Source organism: Medicago sativa, chromosome 3 (assembly GCF_051527215.1).
Source record: "Medicago sativa cultivar Bolivia chromosome 3, Bolivia_mono, whole genome shotgun sequence".
In the NCBI taxonomy this organism is placed as follows: Eukaryota; Viridiplantae; Streptophyta; class Magnoliopsida; order Fabales; family Fabaceae; genus Medicago; species Medicago sativa.
Genome location: NC_140751.1, coordinates 87,264,173 through 87,280,585, shown reverse-complemented (window position 1 = coordinate 87,280,585; position 16,413 = coordinate 87,264,173). Strand labels below are relative to the sequence as shown.

The 16,413-nt window shown below is 31.8% G+C and overlaps 3 protein-coding genes, 2 long non-coding RNA genes and 1 pseudogene across 5 annotated transcripts; 1 reads left to right on the top strand and 5 right to left on the bottom strand.

Annotated features, from left to right (window-relative positions):
• Window positions 1-205: 205 nt before the first annotated feature.
• Window positions 206-1,051, top strand: LOC146941439 (uncharacterized). The gene has a single exon (XM_085755213.1). It carries the CDS (start codon window positions 400-402, stop codon window positions 826-828), a length of 429 nt encoding a protein of 142 aa, XP_085611339.1. The 5' UTR covers window positions 206-399; the 3' UTR covers window positions 829-1,051.
• A 1,029-nt stretch (window positions 1,052-2,080) lies between these two features.
• On the bottom strand, window positions 2,081-3,420 carry HSP21 (heat shock protein 21). Its single transcript, XM_085755211.1, has 2 exons — window positions 3,055-3,420; window positions 2,081-2,632 (listed from the first exon to the last, which is right to left on the bottom strand). The coding sequence occupies exons 1-2, from the start codon at window positions 3,326-3,328 to the stop codon at window positions 2,202-2,204; spliced, it is 705 nt and encodes a 234-aa protein (XP_085611337.1). The 5' UTR covers window positions 3,329-3,420; the 3' UTR covers window positions 2,081-2,201.
• A 1,660-nt stretch (window positions 3,421-5,080) lies between these two features.
• LOC146941437 (uncharacterized) lies at window positions 5,081-6,152 on the bottom strand. Its single transcript, XR_015033524.1, has 2 exons — window positions 5,969-6,152; window positions 5,081-5,550 (listed from the first exon to the last, which is right to left on the bottom strand). It is a non-coding gene; the product is annotated as an uncharacterized LOC146941437 (long non-coding RNA).
• Window positions 6,153-10,709: 4,557 nt separating this feature from the next.
• Window positions 10,710-11,404, bottom strand: LOC146941436 (uncharacterized). Its single transcript, XR_015032389.1, has 2 exons — window positions 11,232-11,404; window positions 10,710-10,988 (listed from the first exon to the last, which is right to left on the bottom strand). It is a non-coding gene; the product is annotated as an uncharacterized LOC146941436 (long non-coding RNA).
• Window positions 11,405-12,496: 1,092 nt separating this feature from the next.
• Window positions 12,497-13,183, bottom strand: LOC146941435 (secreted RxLR effector protein 161 pseudogene; annotated as a pseudogene).
• Window positions 13,184-15,623: 2,440 nt separating this feature from the next.
• On the bottom strand, window positions 15,624-16,363 carry LOC146941434 (uncharacterized). The gene is made up of 2 exons (XM_085749955.1): window positions 15,766-16,363; window positions 15,624-15,658 (listed from the first exon to the last, which is right to left on the bottom strand). Exons 1-2 carry the CDS (start codon window positions 16,361-16,363, stop codon window positions 15,624-15,626), a joined length of 633 nt encoding a protein of 210 aa, XP_085606081.1.
• Between the last annotated feature and the right edge of the window lie 50 nt (window positions 16,364-16,413).

Below are 16,413 nucleotides of genomic sequence, written 5' to 3'. Positions count from 1 at the left end.
ATACCATATATTTTGTATTCAACCATATTTAGATTATCCGATCAAAATCAGACGGTCTAAATTTTAATACAAATTTTTATTTTTTTTTAAAATATCTGAAATACCAAACTTAAAATAATCGTCTGTTTTTGATTGAATGATCTAAATTAAGATACACAACCTAGATTTTTTCTTATTATCATTCTCTCCCCACTCCACAAGTTTTACACTTAACGGAAAAACAGCATTCTACTCCACTCCACACGAAACAAACCCTTCTATTTTTTTTTTTAAAAGACCTACCACACTAGTCACTATATATCTTCCTTTCCCTTAAATCCTACATAACTTACATTCTCCTTTTCTCTCTCCCATACTCATTTAACTCCTTCCATTTTTTTATTATCTCTATCAACAAAAATGGGTAATTGTCTTGCTCTTTGTAAACCCATTTCAGGATCATGTTGCATAGCATGTACCATGAGAAAACATGTTAAAGTTGTCAAGGTAGCCAAAGAAGATGGTAAGATACTAGAGTTTAGTTCACCAATTCATGTGAAAGATATTTTGATAAATTTTCCTGCTAATGCTATTGGTAATTCAAAGAATGAAACAGAAACTCTATCACAAGATCATGAATTGAAGGGTGGAAAATTGTACTACTTGATTCCACATAACAAAGAGGCGGAAGAACAAGGTAGTGGTGGGGCAAAGAGGATCAAAGTTTTAATAACGAAACAGCAGCTTCAACAGTTAGTGACCAAGGAAATGTCATTACAGGAACTATTATCAGTTGCTAAAACAGATCGGAAGCCAATATTGGATTCTATACCTGAAGAAAATGAGTAACTTATATAACTGCATATTTTTTTTTTTTCATTTTTGATTTTCTGGTTGTTTGTTTCAACCTTTGATTTCCTAGCTTTCATCCTGTCTTATGGTTCTTTTTTTTTTTTTTTTCTGTGAGGATGTGGTAGATGTTAAGGTTTTGTTTTCTGTTATATAAGGACTCACAGAAAGAAATTAATGTAAAGGCAGAAATATAACCTGATATGAAATAATGATTTAGATACAGTATGTAGTTTACACGTGTGTTTTTAACTTGAAGTTGAATCATGGTCGTAATTAGTGTATGCACATATTTGATGATTAGTTCTGTTTCTTTTCGAATCTACTTTGAGAGACAAAAATATTGTAGTTGTAGTAACGTTTAATGGATTTTGAGTTTTTGACATGTTTAGTGCTCACATATGGAATCAATTTTTGTCTGATTTGGTTGGGAAGAAGTTGACCTATAGCTCATGAGAGTGAAGTTCAACCTCTGCAGTTAGTGTAATGCTTTTTTTGGATGTTTGATCTAATCGTACGTACATTAACACTCCACCAACCTTGATGTCCGCTTTGAAACCCAACTCATCTAAACTTTTATTCATAAAAAAAAAATTGATTTTGACTTAAAGAATTGATTCTAAATTAAAATTTTCCCTAAAAAAATTAAAATTTAGAACTTTTATGTCTACAATTGATTTTTAATCTTAAGTTTATTGTTCAACAATCTTATATTAGAATACAGAGTCATAAATTATCTTAATTTTAATATAATTAATTAATTCAAAATCAAATTTCGTTATCATAGAATTATATAAATGCTAAGGCTCAGTTTTGATAAGCAACTTTATTTACACTTTATAGCACAAACACTTATGAATAAGCTATTTCTATAAGAAGATAAACAAAGTTAAATTGTTTTTCCTTTTTAGAGTTAATTAAATTATTTTCTTATAAATTACAAGTCATTTTTGTAAACTAGTTTAGAGAACTTATAAAAACAAATTAATCAAGTGTTTAGATTGAAATTTGCGCCATGTTTCTCACTTCCCAACACACTCTTGACGTGATTTTTGTGAAGCTACAATCAAAAGTTTTTATGTATTCATACATTTGTGCCCATTTGAACGTTGTTCCAAACGAGGGCTAAAATTATGAACATGTCATAAACCATTTTTATAAGTTCTTCCAAACAAACTAACAAAGACTAATACCAACAAATAAACTCAAAGAAACCAATACCTAAATATAGAATGAGAAGTAGACATTTGCATTGTACACTTATAAAGTAGTAAAGTATCTTATTTATTTTTCACTTAACAAAACATTGTTACACGGTAGCAAAATATATAAGCACACCAACTCAAGAGGACACTATAAAAAGTCTTGACATGTCACTGAATTTGAACATCAATAACCTTGCGTTCAACTTTGGTCTTAGGAACAGTGATATAAAGCACACCATTTTTCAACTCTGCCTTAACCTTATCCTTCTCACAGTTATCAGGAAGCTTGAGCCTTGTATCATAAGAACTATAGCTCTTTCTTGACCAAGAATCTTCTTCACCACTTTCCTCCTTATGCATGTCACTCTTTATGACAAGAACATCATTCTCAACTGATACCTTAACATCTTCCTTGGAAAGACCAGGCATGTCAAAACGCATTTTAATTTCATTCTCTTCATCTTTAATGTCCCATGGTACACGGATTTCACCACCACCAAGGTTTCTTCCAGGGAATGTCATTGTATCTTCAAAGATTCGGTCCATTGTGTCTAACATTTGACGCATGCTTCTCATAGGTGACCATGGGTCCAATAAACCTATAATAAGCCACACAATAAGTTATTAGTAGTGTTAATGAACCACTTAATTCTAAATAACAAACACATTTTTTTCCTTCTATGAATGAAATTGGATTAGGACTTTCCTTTACTTATTCTTAGCATTTTAAAAAAGTAAAAAGAAAGTTCCATGATTGTTATGTTATTGAACCATAGTCCATCTTAAAAATGCATTGATCAATGTTGAAATGAAAAATAATAATATAATCACACATTAAAGATGTATTTTTCAACATACTCTTTTATTGGTTAAAATCCAGACGATCTCATCAAAAATATATATATGAGACGCACATGATCTAACAGGAATAATAAATTTTAACAGACGAAAGAGAGTGTATGAGAAAATGTGTTGCTAGCTAGTATTCTTGGTGTTGATGAAAAAAGAGATGAAAACTCACCAAATGGTGAAATGTCCATGGAACCTCTACGAGGCTTTCTCTCTACAGCGGAACCTTGACCTTGATCACCTTTGTTAACATGTTGAACTTCCACAGAATTGTCTCTGTTATCACCACTAGCTTGAGCTCTCACCCTTCCTAGTCCTAGCTTTGGCAATTGCCTCCTTAATGGAAATGAGGCCATGCAAGGCGCAGTAGTCTTGTTAGAGTGCCCTGCTGCTTTAGGGGAAAGCATAGGTGAAGTAGTTGCTGACAATGACACTGCTTGAGCCATGACTATTATACGTAGGAAAGTAGAAAAGAATGAAATGAACAATGAACAATAAAAGATTAGTAGCTTGCTAGAATCAGTTGCTTGCAATTGTTGATAAGAGTGGGAAATGTGAGTGTGAATATATAGAGAGTTGGTGTGAAAGATGGAGAAGGGTCTTGAGAGTTTGAGAGAAAATATGAAAGTTCTGGACACAACTCTTGTCTCTTGCTATATATGTTTTTGTTTTTATCTCACTCTCATAGTTTCGGGAACCATCTTCGAAAGTGATTTCACATCATGTTATGTTCATGGGTCCTATATGATTTTAGGATCGAGCCTCTTTGTTCAAATTTTCGATTCATAGATCCAACTATTTCTTTCGCCAATTTTTAAATGTCTCTTTATTTTCTATTTTCCTAGAATAGTTGCCACTTTGCTAGTGCTAGCTACATAAAAGATATCAATATTTACCTAAGAATTTATAATATTATCGCATTTGTTGATGGATTTAGATCATCGTGTGATTTTATTTGCTCCCTCTCTCCCTAATTATAAATCCTCTTAAAAAAAATATGTTTTTCGTCCCTATAAATATACCAACTTTTCGTTTTAACCCCTCTAGAATTTTCCTTCAACATTTAGTCCCTAAAAATATTTCTATCTTCACCTTTGGTCCATCTTTTAAAGTAAACTCATATGTACAATTCATATTTTCGAATAAAATTTGGCAGAAAAATTCAGAATATTATAAGAATCTCTCCCAAAAAATTTAGATTTTTTTTAACAAAACATGAATTTAATGTGAATTTTTATATTTTTTATGGTTAAAAATTTATATTTAATTTATGTTTTATTAAAAAATTCTAATTTTTTTTGGGAAAAGTTTATACAATATTCTACACATTTCTGTATAATTTCATTAAAAAGTACTAAAATTAACTTTAAAATAGGGACCAAAAGTAGTGATTGAAAATTTTATAGGGACTAAAAATTGAAGGAAAATTTTAGAGGGACTAAAACGAAAAGTTGATATATTTATAGGGACTAAAAACATATTTAACCCTAAAAAAATATAATTTATCGGTAAATATAATCTCATATATAAACTACTAGATTTTTTTTTTAAAATTTGTCAAATTTAACACATATATAAACATTCCTTAAAAAAAAAAAAAAACACATATATATATACAAATGATAATTTAGTAATATTCACACACAAAACATATAGACACATTAATTACATTAACAACTTTTCTTAACAAATGTGAAAAAGGTAAAAAACAAACTTATATATATGGATGGACAATTATTCGGGACAATTTTTCTTCATTCTTCGGATGAATGCTTACTATTGGGAACAAAATGCTTATTATTAGGAACAAAGAGAGTATATAATGGGGCTTCTAATTAAAATATAAAAATTAATAATTGCTTTAATTTTTCTAAAAAAAAAATGATTCAATTTCTTCATGTATTAATTGCAAAAATTAATAATTGCTATAATTTTTCTAAAAAAATTTGCTATAATTGCGTTCATGTTGTATAGTGAATGAGCGGAGTATAAAAAACTTCTATCCCAAAATAAATGACTTAGTTTACTCTTTCGCATGCAAATGTACATAAAAATTGTAAAAATTTGATATTTCAAGAATATTCACTAAGATAAATCTAACCACATCTTATATGCTATCATTTGACATTATATGATAGTAAAAATAAAGTCAAAATATGTTATGTGAATAAATGTACATGGTCAAACTAGATCACTTATTTTGGGATGGAGGAATAATTTGATTTCAATTATTTCACTTCTAAAAGAATTATTTCAATCATCACCGCACGTTATTTCAATTATTCCTGCTACAACCCTTCGGAAAAATAATATTCCAGCTACTAAACAGCTCCTTTTTCTATATTAAAAAAAAAAAAGCTCTGGTAATTTTACATATGGTTTGGACATTCCATATAATTCTAATTACCAAAGTTGTTTAAAAAAATATATAAAATTCTAATAGTACTACGAAATAAGATACAATATAATTTGTACAACTCCTTATTTAGAAACATTGTAAGTACTTTTATAGATATCCTAAGTAATAACACGCCCAGTTTAGGTACGCAGCAGTTGGGACTTGGGAGAGTGAGTGGTTTCCTCCATGGCTAATAATTTTATGGTGCATATCCTCCACCTCCAGGATATCCACCATAAGCTGGTACAGATTCTTGGAATAGTTTCCTCCCTGCGCCATATATAAAATTAAGTCAATGATTTAATGAAACAAGAAGAGAAAAAAAAAACAAAGAGACCATCATATAAAACATGGATTCATTTATAGAAATCATCAGTGATCAACCTCATATTCAAGATAAGGGACATGATTACATGAAGCCTCGAATACGCATATATGTATATGGTTATATTTTGAATGCATGTATGTATGATTATCACAACTTTAAATTACTCTCTCCATCCCAAAATGATTGATTCAACAATAGAAATTTATCGATAAAAATTCAACAACCACATATCCACTTATTTTTATTAATAGAAAAATATTGTCAAAAGTCAAAATAGGTTATGTAAATAGTGCGCACATAACCAAATTAGTCACTCATTTTAGAATGGATGGTGTATTATATATTAAAGGAGCAACATACCGTGTTTGAAATTGGATTGGGCAGAACTAACAATCATAGACGACATGATAAGTAATAAAAGTAATACTAAATGATTAACAAATGACTTCAATTTGGAGGCATTGAAGATAGGCGCCATTGCTAGCCAAAAATAAAATCTATGTATGCAGTATGTAGTTAATTGCAAGTTTAGGATGAGAAGTACATATTATTACTTGATGAATATGTATTTATAGAGAAACAGAAATGTTTAGAAGCGTGTGATCATTCCCTACCTGACTAATTCCTCCTCAAATACATATTTAACAGTGACCCGAGTAATTAATCAATGGGGTATAGCATGTCACATGGAATTAAATAAAAGTTCTAGATAAACTGTGACAACAACTGTCCATTTAATTTAACTGTTTAAAAATGCAGTGACTGATATTATTGGACCAAATAGCCAATCATAAAAACAAACTAGTTGGAAAGTCAACAACAGAAGGTACGACTAATATTGCTAAAAGAATAAACTAATCTCAAACCATACATACATTGGTGTAAACTTCAGGGTCAAAGTAAAGGAACTGAAATGTGTGTTGATCGTGATTTGTATTTTTTGTCCAAGTTAGATGATGTTAGCCTAAAAAAAGTGATCGATGAGTTGTATATATTTATTTATTATCTCGCTTTTAATTTGAAAAGGTCAATGCAACAAAAAATCTCCAACTTGTGTGTTGGTCTAAAACTTCCATGACTTTAGTCAAGCAAAGCAGGACTTTGTTTCGCCATGTATGTGGCGCCTAGGCACGATGACGAAGACCGATTGTCTGTGAACCCAAGACACACGTAGGTATGAGATTTTACGATGAAATGAATGTTTATAAGAATTGATTGATATTTATCTAAAGCAACAAGATACAAGATACTAATGGTCTAGGACTAAAGAGATTGACACATTACGTCTTGACTCAAAATCTTAAAGATATTAAGAATAACAGTCATCTTTCTAATATATATATATATATATATATATATATATATATATATATATATATATATATATATATAACTCAACATTTAACTCATTTATAGTTCATGTGTGAGAAAATCTTTCACACTTGAACATACATCAAACAATAATTCAGTTATAATAATACCAACAAATTCCCTTCAAAAAATTATATAAATAGTACATGCTTGCACATTGAGCTGTACATGAATTGTGTAATATGTATCATTTAATCATTATCACTTCACCTCCTCTGTGGTCCTCACACGACTCATTTTGCTCCTATGTTTCCTACTACATCATTTTCATGGCATCATTTGCAACAACACAGATGAGTTTCCATGAAAAATGAATGGAGAGGGAAGCATTTGTATAAGACAGGTAGAGAATTTTTGGTCAATACAATTACACAAGTCATTACCACGTATTTGTATAAATTTCTAATACCTCTACCTTACTACCTCTACTGTAGAGGAGAGGTATAAGATATCGATAGATAAATAAAAAATGCACATTATTGTTAATTTTATAAAAAAAAAAATATTGTATAATTTACTAATATATATACTGTTTATAATCTCTGCTATTAATTAAGAATTGAAAACGAATTTGTCCAAAAAAAAGAATTGTAAGAACCACATTGATAAAAATATGTTATTAGACCAACAATAGATTAATGAAGTCATAAAGGAATAGAACCGTTGCAGTACGTGACAAGAGTTTGATTCTTGAATCATACGTATAGAAAAAATTTGGTTGGAAGAAGATAACCCATCTTATGTACATCATAGGTTCCTTGTCGGAGATTAGTCGGTATTAAATAGCAATGAAAACTTCGTATCCATATCATAATAAAAAAAAAAATTGTTAGTAGTTAAAATTAAGTACTCCTTCCATTCCTTTTCTTTTGATGTTTTAGCTTTTAACACAAGTTTTAAGGAGTAATTAAAGTATATAAATATTTGTGTGTTTTTTTACTTAAATGTCCTTATTTATCATTAAATTCACATGTGATAAACCAAAGGTCATAACTATTTTAATAGTTTATTGTGTTTTCCAACAAGGGTAAACTTGAGAAAACAATAATAAATTCACTAAAACATCAAAAGTTTTGGAATATAGTTGAAGTTCTAAAACATCAAAAGAAAAGGAATGGAGGGAGTAATACTTTATTGAAATTGTAAAACATCATATAAAATTGAACATTTTTTTTTCTCAAACAACTTTTCTTTTTTGTAAAGAGCTTATACTCATATATTTGGATTATAAGTGTGAGTTGTTAAGTCACACATCGTTTATGAATGAGTAAAATGCTGATATGGTTGAAGAGTTTGTTGTATGATTTTCAACATGTTGAAATTTTGGAGTCGTTTAGTTTCGAGTGAAGTATACTCCTTATGATAGACTTTTAATATGATTGTCAATGAAGACAATTTAAAAAGTTTTGGAGTGGTTTAGCTTCAAGTTACTATACTCTTAGAGTATGATAGTTGTTTTGAACTATGATTCTCGGTGACAACAATGGAGGTGAATCTATCATTTTCAATCAAGGTGGAGATGTGACGTCTCAGTCTCTTGTGCTTATTGAGTGTTGACTCATTGTTGCTCCCGCGTCTCTCGGACTCCCAACAAGTGGTATCAGAGCTTTTGGCTTTGGTCTAGCGATATGAGTTTTTAGTATGTTATGTGGTTGCAGAATTGCCTGACCTTTTACATGAAAAAAGGGCATTGTATCCGATGTTGCTATCGTCGCCTCCATATCCGCAACAAATGGTATCAAACCCCCTGGCTCGTTGTTGCTCTCACGCCCCCTACTCCCCTTGAAACATTGGTCGGTTGTTTTATCGCGCTCCCCAACAGATGTATACATTTTTTAATACGATCACCTACCTCTTTATTCATTATCCACTTTTTCTATATATTCATCAAAATTATTATTAAAATTGCGTAAAAAAAAATCCAAATTATTAAAGGTGCATGAAAACTAGCTCTCCAAGCATACTGGATTGTACCAAGAAATTGGATCGCCCCTTTTTAGCTTGTCAACCAAAACGATGTAGGCACCGGTGATGATTTCTTCAAAATAAATTTAGTTGACTCATATGATTAAATAAATATACATTACAAATCTCCAACAAACAAATAAAAATTCCCGCATATATATTACATATGATCGCGTTGACTGTAATTCTTCCTCACATATATTACTGTCGGTGACAAAATTAATTAGTTGGTTGGTTTGTCACACCGAATTAACTACTCCCTCCGGTCCTTAATATAAGAAAATTTTCAAAAAAAGTTTTGGTCCTATTTATAAGCAAATGTCACAACTTTTAAGGATAGTTATTGCTTAAAAGACTTTTTTTACCCCTCATTTAATGTTTATCTTTTTAATATTAGTTGATGTATTTAATGTTTCACAATATTCTATAAGGGTATATTTGTAAAAATGTTTAAAAAGTTACAACAATTAATGCTGACATTGGTTTTGATGTTTTTTGGTTTTTCTTCTTATATTAAGGACCGGAGGGAGTACTACCAAATAAAACAAATCTATATATGTTGTTTGTTAAGCAAGTTTGAAGATGATCAGAAATATATAGTACATGACTTGTTGAAACGTGTGATATCATCTTGCTGACTGTAATTCTTCCTCACATATATTACTGTCGGTGACAAAATTAATTAGTTGGTTGGTTTGTCACACCGAATTAACTAAGTCCTAAATATGTTACAGCTGATCATTTAATTCAACCGTTTCAAAACGCCGTCACTGGTAAAGTGATACTACTTGATATACCATTGGACCAAATAAAACAAGCTAGCTTGGCAATGTCAACAACACAAGGTATGACTAATATTGCTCAAAGATAAAATCAATCTGAAACCATACATACATTGTTGTAAACTTTAGGGTCAAAGCAAATGAACTGATATACTACATGTTGATGGTGATTTGTATTTATTGTCAAAGTTAGATGATGTTAGCCTAATTAAAGTAAAAGAGGATGACTGGATGAGTGGTAGATTATCTCACTTTTGAGTTGAAAATGTCAATACAACATAAAAGTCTTCTACTTGTGAGTATTTTGGTCTAAAATTGCCATGACTTTTCTCAAGTAAAGTTGTTGTGCTTTAACGAGATACAATAAGTTAAGGAAAATGTTAACTAGTGTCCCGGGAGCACTGGTTAAGGAAACTAAATATAGTATAAAGACCTTGGAATTTATGCAGTCAAAGTTAAAAAAGTGTAAAGAATTATGTTTTCAATGCAAATATTACCTTTTTTGTTTCCTTAACTAGTGCCCCGAGGACACTAGTTAACAAGACCCATAAGTTAATGATCCAAAATTACAAAGATCATGACTTCATATTTTCACTCAAAATTTTAATGCATTAAAAGTAAAAATTATTTTTCTTGTACTATCCGATATTAAACTTATTTATTGTCCAACCATTAAAAGTAAAAATATATTAATGTGTAGATGCTTCCCTGGAAGATACCAAAAATAAAATAAAAAATCTCGCATACTGGTCAACGAAAAATCTTAATGTACAGATGCTTTTATATTTTAAAGGATGAATTAATGAGGAGGAAACCTTTCCCTTGGGTTAAGAGGGTCATATTATCCTAAAAATCAGAAGATTAACAACAACACAATAAAAATTTGTCCCATAAGTGTAGCTCAACTAATAACTAAGTCAACAACGAAAAATAAAACATTTTTTTTTAATCAAACTTTATTATTATTTTTATAAGCAATGGACTTGAGATTACATATGATCACGTTGAAATTGAACATTCCAATTTATTCTTATAGTACAATGCCAAATAAGATACAAATAATTTGTATAACTCCTTAATTTGAAAGAATTCATAAGCTATATATTGAGTACTAATTAACGGCTCCAGTTTAGTCACAGAACAGCTGGGAGAGTGATTATTTTCCCCACCGTGGGGCTATTAATGTGGAGGATATTTATATCCTCCACCACCAGGGAATGAACCATAAGAGGGTGCAGAATATTGTTGGAAAAGTTTTCGCCCTGCGCCATATATAAAAAAGATAAGTGAATATAATTTTATGAAAAGAAGAAAAATAAAGAGATCGTGATATAAAACATAGATGCATGTATAGAAACCATCAATAATCAATCCCAAATTCCAATTGGTTAAATGGAGCCTCGAATAAGCATATGATTATAGTATATATTTTGAATCAGGGAATGAACCATGTGATATGATTCTTACTATTTAAAATTAAATTGTATAAACAATAACATATATACCATGTTTGAAATTGGATTGGGCAGCAATACCCATGATAGATGACATGAGTAGTAAAAGTATTGCCAAGAGAGCAACAAATGACTTCAATTTGGAGAGAGGAGTCATTTCTAGCAACAACAAAAAAACTAGTATCTATAGATGTAGTTATTTGCAAGTTTGGGATGAGAATATTATCACTTGAAGAATAGGTAGGTATTTATAGAGAAACTGAGTTTTTTCTGTTTGAAAGGTTAGAGGGAAACAGAGATGTTTAGAAGCGTGTGCTGACTAATTCGTCCATATGGATGCACTCACCAAAAATATAGTTTATACAAAATAATAATAATAATTCATACTTTGTTAAAAATAATAATAATTCATGCATATACCTTCTTATATACATATAATATAACGAGATATATTGCTTTGGTGTGATTTTTACTCCTTTCATTTTTAATTTGATTTAAACAATTTTGTTTACATTATTTTTTTTATAATTTAATTTAAATTATGAATTTTTTTATAATTTAATTTAAATTATGAAAAAAATACTTAAGTCTCATTAAAATAAGAAAAACATGTAAGTTATTTCATAAAGAACAAAAGAAATAACTACTTAAACAGCGGAAACTTAAATTAAAAGGATCAAGGCATACCTCCGGCCATTGCTCCTGTTTGAAGAAGTTGAGGCTCTTCTAAACCTTCCACAATCTCACTTTGATGGTGTAAGTCTTCTGAATAGAGATGTTAGGCTTAGAGAACCAAAACAAATGAAGTGCACTCCTTTATATAACTTCTGCCATCAAGAAGTTACTGAACGTGCAAAACAAAAACTGCTCCTCCACTCACTCATAATGGGCAGTTACCAAAATTAAGGGAAAGAATAAAGACCATTTTCTGATTAATGGGTAATTACCACTATGTGCACTTAGTGGGTAATTACCACTTATTTATTTAAATAAATAAATAACTTAATTAGGGAAAAATCCAACATTCTCCCACTTGGTCGACATATTCTTTCACTTACAATAATAAGAAACAAAAACACACGGATCATAGCGACAAGTCCTCTTTAATTGAGTATTATCTTCTATGTATCACAATGTATTATGTCTCTAACCAAATCATATAACTTAATGAATAAACTCATATCATTTATGTTTATTCTGGTTCCAAACTTAATTGATATTTCTCAAAATTAAATGTATACACTTTAGAGATCAAATATGAGAAAATATCATACATAGAGTTTAAAAAAAAACTAAAATCGTTCTTACAACAAAAATCAGATATGGGAACCAAGTCCCATACTTTCTACATGATCCTTAAATTTTGACGGTGGCATGCCTTTAGTCAACGGATCAGCAATCATCAATTCAATGCTAATATGCTCAATAACAATTGTTTGATCTTTAACGCGTTCTCTTATGGCTAAGTACTTAATGTCGATATGCTTACTTCGACTTCCACTTTTATTATTCTTAGCCATAAAAACAGCAGCTGAATTGTCACAATACATCTTTAGTGGTCTAGAAATTGAATCCACAATTTTCAACCCAGAAACGAAACTCTTCATCCATACACCATGTGATGTAGCCTCAAAACAAGATACGAACTCAGCTTCCATTGTGGAAGTGGCGATCAAGGTTTGCTTTGCGCTTTTCCAAGAAACAGCCCCGCCGGCTAACATAAAAATGTAACCGGATGTTGATTTTCTTGAATCAACGCAACCAGCAAAGTCTGAATCAGAGTAACCTTTGACCTCTAAATCTTCAGTTCGCCTATACATAAGCATGTAGTCTTTGGTTCCTTTAAGGTACCTCATCACTTTCTTTGCAGCTTTCCAGTGTTCCATACCTGGATTACTCTGATATCTGCCTAACATTCCAATAGCAAATGCAATGTCAGGCCGTGTGCAAACCTGAGCATACATTAGGCTTCCAACAGCGGAAGCATATGGAATATTAAGCATTTGTTCCCTTTCAAAGTCGTTCTTCGGTTATTGTTCCAAATGGAACCTATCACCCTTCACAATAGGTGCTACACTTGGTGAACAATCCTTCATCCGAAACCTCTCTAAGACCTTATTGATATAAGCCTCTTGTGACAAGCCCATAATTCTACGAACTCTGTCTCTTTGAATCTTAATGCCAATGACATAAGAAGCGTCACCCATATCCTTCATATCAAAACTCTTAGAGAGAAATTGTTTCACCTCATAAAGTAAACCTTTATCATTGGTAGCAAGTAAAATATCATCCACATACAAAATAAGGAAACAAATTTTACTCCCACTGATCTTCTGGTATATACATTGATCCATAATGTTCTCTACAAATCCAAAAGAAGAGATGACATCATGAAATTTTAAATACCATTGACGGGAAGCTTGTTTGAGTCCATAAATGGATTTCTTAAGCTTGCATACCAAATGCTCATCACCACTAGAAGAAAATCCTTCTGGTTGTTTCATGTAAACCTCTTCTTCTAGATCTCCATTCAAAAATGCAGTTTTCACATCCATTTGATGTAGTTCTAAGTCAAAATAAGCAACTAATGCTAAGATGATGCGAAGAGAATCCTTCTTAGATACAGGGGAAAAAGTCTCCTTGTAATCTATTCCTTCCTTTTGAGTGAATCCTTTGGCAACGAGTCTAGCTTTATATCTCTCAATGTTGCCTAATGAGTCTTTCTTTGTCTTAAAGACCCATTTACAACCAATGGCTTTTAAACCATTAGGCAACTCGACAAGATCCCAGACTCCATTAGATGCCATTGAATTCATCTCATCTATCATAGCATCATACCATAAATTCGACTCTCTAGAACTCATGGATTGTGAAAACGTTTCAGGATCATTTTCAGCACCAATATTATAGTCCGATTCTTGTAAATATACAACATAGTTACTAGGTATAGCTGACCTTCTCTCTCTAGTAGATTTCCTTAATGTTGGTTCAACATTTTCCGGAGGATCATGTTGCTCAACCATTTGTTCAACAATTTCTGGAAATTTCTGAACATCTTTATTTACTAGATTGTTATCGGCCGCTTGTGGAACTTCAACAACTGATTGTCTAATACCCATTTGATCTTGAGGGGCACTCTGAATGACAATCAATCTGTCACTTGAAGTGGACGGTTCAGCATCAATTTGACTTTTATCAGAACCAGTGTCCTCAAATTGATTGCTCCCACTAATCAAGTCATTTTCAAGAAACTTTGCATTTCTTGATTCCACAGTGCTATGAGATGGACAATAGAACCTATACCCTTTAGAATTTTCGGCATATCCAATGAAATACCCACTTATAGTTCTAGGGTCTAGTTTCTTTTCTTGTGGATTGTAAACTCTTACTTCAGACGGGCATCCCCAAACGTGTATATGACGCAAACTCGGTTTCCAACCTTTAAATAACTCAAACGATGTCTTTGGGACAGCCTTGGTTGGAACACGGTTCAATATATACACTGCCGTTTTAAGAGCTTCAGTCCACAAGGATTTTGGAAGTTTTGAGTTGCTACGCATACTCCTAACCATGTCCATTAAAGTTTGGTTTCTTCTTTCTGACACCCCATTCTGGTCCGGAGAACCAGGCATGGTATATTGGGCAACAATCCCATTATCTTGAAGAAACTTTGCAAATGGACCCATGGCTTGTCCATCCTCAGTATATCTACCATAATATTCTCCACCTCTATCAGTTCTCACGATTTTAATTTGCTTTTCGCATTGTTTTTCTACTTCAGCCTTAAAAACTTTAAAGGCATCCAATGCTTCGTACTTATTATGAAGCAAGTAGACATGCATATATCGTGAGTAATCATCAATGAAAGAGATAAAGTATTTCGGACCTGGTATGTCCATATCTGGACAACATATATCTGAATGTATGATTTCTAATATTTCAGAACTCCTCTTTGCACCTTTCTTATACTTGTTAGTCTGCTTTCCCTTAATGCAGTTTACACAAGTTTCAAAATCAGTGAAATCTAAAGTACCAAGTACTCCATCATTCACTAGTCTTTTGATTCTCTGAATGGAGATATGTCCTAATCTCCGGTGCCACAAAATAGAGGATTCCTCATTTATAACACAACGTTTAGTTCCAGCGTGAACATGCATAACATTATTAGTGGCATTATTTTGTAAATTAATTGAGAAAAGACCATCAGATAATACACCATTTCCAACAAAATTAGATTTATAAAACAAATTGAAGGATGTTTCATAAAAATTGAAAGAGTATCCCAAAGGTACAAGTCTTGAAATGGAAATTAAATTTCTAGAAAAACTAGGAACATAAAAAGTCTTTTCCAAATTTAAAACAAAGCCACTACATAAAACTAAATTGCATGTTCCAACAGCCTCCACATGAGAACGCATCTTGCTTCCTGAATAGATGCCTTGCTCACTTGGAAGTGGTTTCCTTAGGCTTGTCATACCCTGCAAGGTATTCGAAACATGGATTGTAGAACCAGAATCAATCCACCATGTGTTATAAATAACATTAACCATATTAGACTCATAACAGACAAGTGAGATTGATTTACCTTTGTTTTCAAGCCATTTCTGAAACTTAGGGCAATCCTTTTTCATGTGTCCCTTCTTTTTACAAAAGAAACACTTGGATTCTTTCTTAATTCCACCTTGAGGTGGTATTTTGCCTTTCCCCTTATGTTTCGCTTGATTCATGTTCTTTCTTTCAGTTGCAACAAAAACACTCTCACTTTTTTCCATAGTCAACCTTCCTTCTTCTTGAACACACATGGTCAGGAGTTCATTAATTGACCATTTGTCCTTATGTGTGTTATAAGAAATCTTGAAAGGTCCATATTCAGGTGGAAGAGTGTTCAGAATGTAGTGCACAAGAAAAGAATCAGACATATCAACCTCAAGAGTCTTTAGCTGTGCTGCTAAGTCCCTCATTTGCATGATGTGCTCACGCACACCTTTCACAGTGATAAGCTTCATGGATGAAAACTTCATTATAAGGGTGCTAGCAAGTGCCTTATCTGATGTTTTGAATTGTTCATCAATAGATTTAAGCAATGCTTGGACATTATCATGCTGATCGACACAACCACGGATACTAGCAGAGATGTTGGTCTTTATGAACATCACACTGAGACGGTTAGACCGCTCCCACATTTCATAAAGATCAACGTCTTCCTAAAGGCTAGTTTCAGTAACTGCAGGTA

Excerpts from the sequence above, each read along its gene's own strand:
- LOC146941439 (XM_085755213.1), top strand. The coding sequence starts at position 400 with ATGGGTAATTGTCTTGCTCTTTGTAAACCCATTTCAGGATCATGTTGC.
- HSP21 (XM_085755211.1), bottom strand. The coding sequence starts at position 3,328 with ATGGCTCAAGCAGTGTCATTGTCAGCAACTACTTCACCTATGCTTTCC. Across the intron at positions 2,633-3,054 it reads CATGGACATTTCACCATTTG|GTTTATTGGACCCATGGTCA; the intron begins GTGAGTTTTCAT and ends GGCTTATTATAG.
- LOC146941434 (XM_085749955.1), bottom strand. The coding sequence starts at position 16,363 with ATGTGGGAGCGGTCTAACCGTCTCAGTGTGATGTTCATAAAGACCAAC. Across the intron at positions 15,659-15,765 it reads GAAATGGCTTGAAAACAAAG|GGTATGACAAGCCTAAGGAA; the intron begins GTAAATCAATCT and ends AATACCTTGCAG.